Source organism: Anomaloglossus baeobatrachus, chromosome 12, assembly GCF_048569485.1.
Source record: "Anomaloglossus baeobatrachus isolate aAnoBae1 chromosome 12, aAnoBae1.hap1, whole genome shotgun sequence".
NCBI classification, from domain to species: domain Eukaryota; kingdom Metazoa; phylum Chordata; class Amphibia; order Anura; family Aromobatidae; genus Anomaloglossus; species Anomaloglossus baeobatrachus.
This window is the reverse complement of record NC_134364.1, coordinates 83,016,005-83,021,489: the sequence shown is the minus strand read 5'-3', so window position 1 is coordinate 83,021,489 and position 5,485 is coordinate 83,016,005. Positions and strand designations below refer to the sequence as shown.

The 5,485-nt window shown below is 45.6% G+C and overlaps 1 protein-coding gene across 1 annotated transcript; it reads right to left on the bottom strand.

Moving 5' to 3' along the window:
* Positions 1-862: 862 nt before the first annotated feature.
* On the bottom strand, positions 863-2,549 carry LOC142257560 (DNA damage-regulated autophagy modulator protein 1-like). Its single transcript, XM_075329706.1, has 4 exons — positions 2,431-2,549; positions 1,808-1,875; positions 1,159-1,301; positions 863-994 (listed from the first exon to the last, which is right to left on the bottom strand). Exons 1-4 carry the CDS (start codon positions 2,547-2,549, stop codon positions 863-865), a joined length of 462 nt encoding a protein of 153 aa, XP_075185821.1.
* Between the last annotated feature and the right edge of the window lie 2,936 nt (positions 2,550-5,485).

Genomic DNA, 5,485 nt, shown 5'->3' with positions numbered 1-5,485 from the left:
TCGTTATGACGTCCATCTTCTCCATGATGGATGATTGTCATGATGCTTCGGTACCTGCCGTTCTCCACATTTCTTCTCATTGCAAGTCGGGAAGATGTTAGGATCCAGCACAGATGATTCCAGGTGTCTTTATGTTCCTCCAGCCCCAAGTCTTTCTCCTCGATTTTACACGGGAAGTTTGGTGGCCTGGTTCTTTACCCTTAGACAGAGGTGACGCCTTCTCGGGAGAACTTCAAAGACAAACTCTGAGAAAAAGGAGAAAAGACAATTATCACCAGACGTTATTGAACTTCGGCATCTTTGTCATCTATTTGTGAAATTGGATTTTTTAATGCATCATATCTTTAAGTGAAACATTTTTGGCTCAGATAAGACCCTCACATATTTACTCACCTGGAAATCTGTATAATTAGTAAGCTGGTGCATTATCAAGCCGACGAATCCCGTCCACTCGCCTATCGTGCCTGCCATGTAGAAGATCTGTAGAAGGTAGAGGATAGAGGATGTTATTACCTGTCTGGGATGGGATGAGACTGTAGGATGACTTGTCCATCGAGAGGTTATGCTTTCCTTTACACAGGACACAAGTGAATTACACAAGATAATGAAGCATGGAATAAACTTACCGTCCAACAGAGACCACTACATATCTGGAAGAAGGTGGTGCACATACCGGCAACAACTGGAAGGACGTGTTAAGAAAAGTACCAGAATGTTATTATTATATTGCTTCCTATACTGCCATGACTGTGCGATAAAACATGGCACAAGGGAGCACAACTTACACACCTAAACACACTGACTCATCTAGAAAAGGATACATATCAGGAGTAATGCAATCTTTACCAACGCTGCTGCCAGTCTAAAGTGGCACATACAGCGACTGCTGAAGGATCGCTTGTAGAGGTATACAGACTGGCATATGTAGTAAATGGCAAAAAGAAAAAATGCCAGTCCTGCTCCGATCCTGTGCGGTGTCGGGATGGGTTTCCACCTAGAAAGAGAAGAAATATATGACGGACATCAATAAGGTCATCATGGAGATCTGAGAATACATAACAGCGGAATCCCCCAATGTAATATATTGGGCTCCAGGCAGTCAACAAACCTGGGCTCCTGAGTATTACTGGAGACCTTATAACAAAACTAATAACTAACCGAACATACAGCATTAACCGCGGTCCCAATGCACACTATCCAGCCAGCGATGAGAAGGATTTTCTGGCAGATGATAAACCTCTTCTCCGATGGCTCAGATTGAATAATCATGAACCTATACTGGATGTATGCGATGCCGGCTCCTGAAATAGAAAAGCAAGTTATCAACCGGATATTCCCATGTCACTGCTATAGAAAACCTAACCTTAAGAGTGCACCAGTGACTACCATCTCCACTAATGGCCGTTATTAGAGATTTACAGGGACTATCTGTGCCACTGATGTCCTATCTCTGTATCAAATTGGTGGATGTTTGAAGGGAAGCCACATATCCTTCATTGCTTACCAGGCACAGATCCTTACTTTTGGTGACGGCTGTGCCTGTTATTACACCTCTGTGCCATTTACTTTAATGGGACTGAGCTGCAAAAATCTTTAGTATCAGGTTTTTTGCAAAAAAAAGTACCAAAATGTTCAGCATGGTGCCTTAAATCAGGTAAACAGCGGGGTGTCATAGTCAGAACTCCACCGATCTGTTATTAATGGGCTTAAAATCTTCTAGTCCCAGAGACTTTAATGTCACCTCTGAGCACAGAATTGCTGAGCTCTTCATGAGGATATCTCCCTATAGGATGCAGCGTCTACTTACCAAAGAAGGAGTTCACTAGGAAGATAACGGTGTAGATGACCGATTCCGGGAACGCAATTCCCGTAGAACTGTTACAGGTATGGAAAATTTTGAGAGTTAATAGGACACAAGCAGATTACTTGTCATGTATAATTATCCTCCATTAGTACATTGGTGGGAGGTTATCAAACTTATTGTAAAATAAAAATGTTCTTGGGAGAAGGGAAGGAAAAAATGAAAAAGGTAAAAAAGAAAATTGTCTGCAGCAGGAAGGGGTTAACAATACACTACTTATAATACAATAAGAACATTCCAGGAAATATTATATTATAATTAGAACAATTCATGATATTAAAGGGGTTGTCCACTACTTGGCCTATCCCCTTCTTATACCCCATGTGAGCCCCCATAAAAAAAATACCAATACACACCTTCAGTGCCGGTGCGGCTACAGCAGAGTCAAAACTTGTGTTCCCGGGGCTCATGTGACATTGTTAAGACACGGGAGCCCCCCACCCAATCACCACCGACTTCCTTCTACCGCCGAAGGTGATTGTATTTTTATGGGGATGGTTCAAGAAGTAGACAACCCCATTAATACAAAAATAATATAACATTCTACTATGTTCCTAATACTTTCTTACCTGATGTAAGGATATTTCTGATGCCCTGAGATGACTGTCAGGGCAATTAGCACACAGACGCCGAATAGCGTCCATAAGACCCACAAGATTGGCAATAATACCAAACCCCGGATCTCCATGATAGAAAGAAGATTAGCTAAGCAAAAGCTTGTACTCTCTATTTCTCTCTCTCTCTCGCTCTGTCTCTTTCTCTGTATTCACAGATAAGAAGTAGAGATGAGCGAACCGGTCGTGGTTCGGCTCGAGTTCGGTTCGTCGAAAGGAGGTCTTGTTCGAGTTCGGTTCGCCGAACGTTCGACGAACCGAACTCGAACCGCATAGGAAACAATGGCAGGCAATCACAAACACATAAAAACACCTAGGAAACACCCTCAAAGGTGTCCAAAAGGTGACAAACAAATCACAACACAACACAAACACATGGGAAAGTGACAAGGACATATACTCATGCGAAAACAAAGGAGCAGGACAAGGAAAAAGAGGAGGAGACACAGATATATGAGTATATGCAAGGAAACGTCGATGCCATTACTGTGCAACTTGAGCCCTGCTCATTTTAGGCTTCCAATCTGGATAAATTGCCTGAGCTTGCCACGTACGCCTTGGGGATCTTGTCGTGTCCTGCAGCCAGCGTTCTCTCGAAACCTGTCTTCAGTGCTGCTGGGGGTCTGCTGGCAGATAAGCACACGTGTCTGTCCACTGACAATGTGGACATGGCTCTCAGAGGACTTTTCTTCCCCTGGGTCATCCAGGGGAGGTGAAAGGCATGCGTATTTTTGAGAGTGCTTCATGCCAAGCATCTTTTTCTTTTTCAAAAGGGGGGTCAACTGATGCCAGTCAAGTGGGGTGTGTTTGGCCCAATTAGTGGAAACGAGGGAGACTGTGGTTGTAGTCCCCTCGCTGTGTTTGTAAAAGAATCAAGATGAACAAGTCATGGCTCTCAGAGGACTTTTCTTCCCCTGGGTGATCCAGGGGAGGTGAAAGGCACGCGTATTTTTGAGAGTGCTTCATGCCAAGCATCTTTTTCTTTTTCAAAAGGGGGTCAACTGATGCCAGTCAAGTGGGGTGTGTGTGGCCCAATTAGTGGAAACGAGGGAGACTGTGGTTGGAGTCCCCTCGCTGTGTTTGGAAAAGAACCAAGATAAACAAGTCATGGCTCTCAGAGGACTTTTCTTCCCCAGGGTCATCCAGGGGAGGTGAAAGGCACGCTTATTTTTGAGAGTGCTTCATGCCAAGCATCTTTTTCTTTTTCAAAAGGGGGGTCAACTGATGCCAGTCAAGTGGGGTGTGTGTGGCCCAATTAGTGGAAATGAGGGAGACTGTGGTTGGAGTCCCCTCGCTGTGTCTGTAAAAGAACCAAGATGAACAAGTCATGGCTCTCAGAGGACTTTTCTTCCCCTGGCTCATCCAGGGGAGGTGAAAGGCACACGTATTTTTGAGAGTGCTTCATGCCAAGCATCTTTTTCTTTTTCAAAAGGGGGGTCAACTGATGCCAGTCAAGTGGGGTGTGTGTGGCCCAATTAGTGGAAACGAGGGAGACTGTGGTTGGAGTCCCCTCGCTGTGTTTGTAAAAGAACCAAGATGAACAAGTCATGGCTCTCAGAGGACTTTTCTTCCCCTGGCTCATCCAGGGGAGGTGAAAGGCACGCGTATTTTTGAGAGTGCTTCATGCCAAGCATCTTTTTCTTTTTCAAAAGGGGGGTCAATTGATGCCAGTCAAGTGGGGTGTGTGTGGCCCAATTAGTGGCAATGAGGGAGACTGTGGTTGGAGTCCCCTCGCTGTGTTTGTAAAAGAACCAAGATGAACAAGTCATGGCTCTCAGAGGACTTTTCTTCCCCTGGGTCATCCAGGGGAGGTGAAAGGCACGCGTATTTTTGAGAGTGCTTCATGCCAAGCATCTTTTTCTTTTTCAAAAGGGGGGTCAACTGATGCCAGTCAAGTGCGGTGTGTGTGGCCCAATTAGTGGCAACGAGGGAGACTGTGGTTGGAGTCCCCTCGCTGTGTTTGTAAAAGAACCAAGATGAACAAGTCCTGGCTCTCAGAGGACTTTTCTTCCCCTGGGTCATCCAGGGGAGGTGAAAGGCACGCGTATTTTTGAGAGTGCTTCATGCCAAGCATCTTTTTCTTTTTCAAAAGGGGGGTCAACTGATGCCAGTCAAGTGAGGTGTGTGTGGCCCAATTAGTGGAAACGAGGGAGACTGTGGTTGGAGTCCCCTCGCTGTGTTTGTAAAAGAACCAAGATGAACAAGTCATGGCTCTGAGAGGACTTTTCTTCCCCTGGCTCATCCAGGGGAGGTGAAAGGCACGCGTATTTTTGAGAGTGCTTCATGCCAAGCATCTTTTTCTTTTTCAAAAGGGGGGTCAACTGATGCCAGTCAAGTGGGGGGTGTGTGGCCCAATTAGTGGAAACGAGGGAGACTGTGGTTGTAGTCCCCTCGCTGTGTTTGTAAAAGAACCAAGATGAACAAGTCATGGCTCTCAGAGGACTTTTCTTCCCCTGGTTCATCCAGGGGAGGTGAAAGGCACGCGTATTTTTGAGAGTGCTTCATGCCAAGCATCTTTTTCTTTTTAAAAAGGGGGGTCAACTGATGCCAGTCAAGTGAAGTGTGTGTGGCCCAATTAGTGGAAACGAGGGAGACTGTGGTTGGAGTCCCCTCGCTGTGTTTGTAAAAGAACCAAGATGAACAAGTCATGGCTCTCAGAGGACTTTTCTTCCCCTGGCTCATCCAGGGGAGGTGAATGGCATGCGTATTTTTGAGAGTGCTTCATGCCAAGCATCTTTTTCTTTTTCAAAAGGGGGGTCAACTGATGCCAGTCAAGTGGGGTGTGTGTGGCCCAATTAGTGGAAACGAGGGAAACTGTGGTTGGAGTCCCCTCGCTGTGTTTGTAAAAGAACTAAGATGAACAAGTCATGGCTCTCAGAGGACTTTTCTTCCCCTGGGTCATCCAGGGGAGGTGAAAGGCACGCGTATTTTTGAGAGTGCTTCATGCCAAGCATCTTTTTCTTTTTCAAAACGGGGGTCAACTGATGCCAGTCAAGTGGGGTGTGTGTGG

Coding starts and splice junctions, on each gene's coding strand:
- LOC142257560 (XM_075329706.1), bottom strand. CDS start 2,549: ATGGAGATCCGGGGTTTGGTATTATTGCCAATCTTGTGGGTCTTATGG. Junction 1,876..2,430: donor CAGAAATATCCTTACATCAG/GTAAGAAAGTAT, acceptor TACCTGTAACAG/TTCTACGGGAATTGCGTTCC. Junction 1,302..1,807: donor CCTAGTGAACTCCTTCTTTG/GTAAGTAGACGC, acceptor TTTCTATTTCAG/GAGCCGGCATCGCATACATC.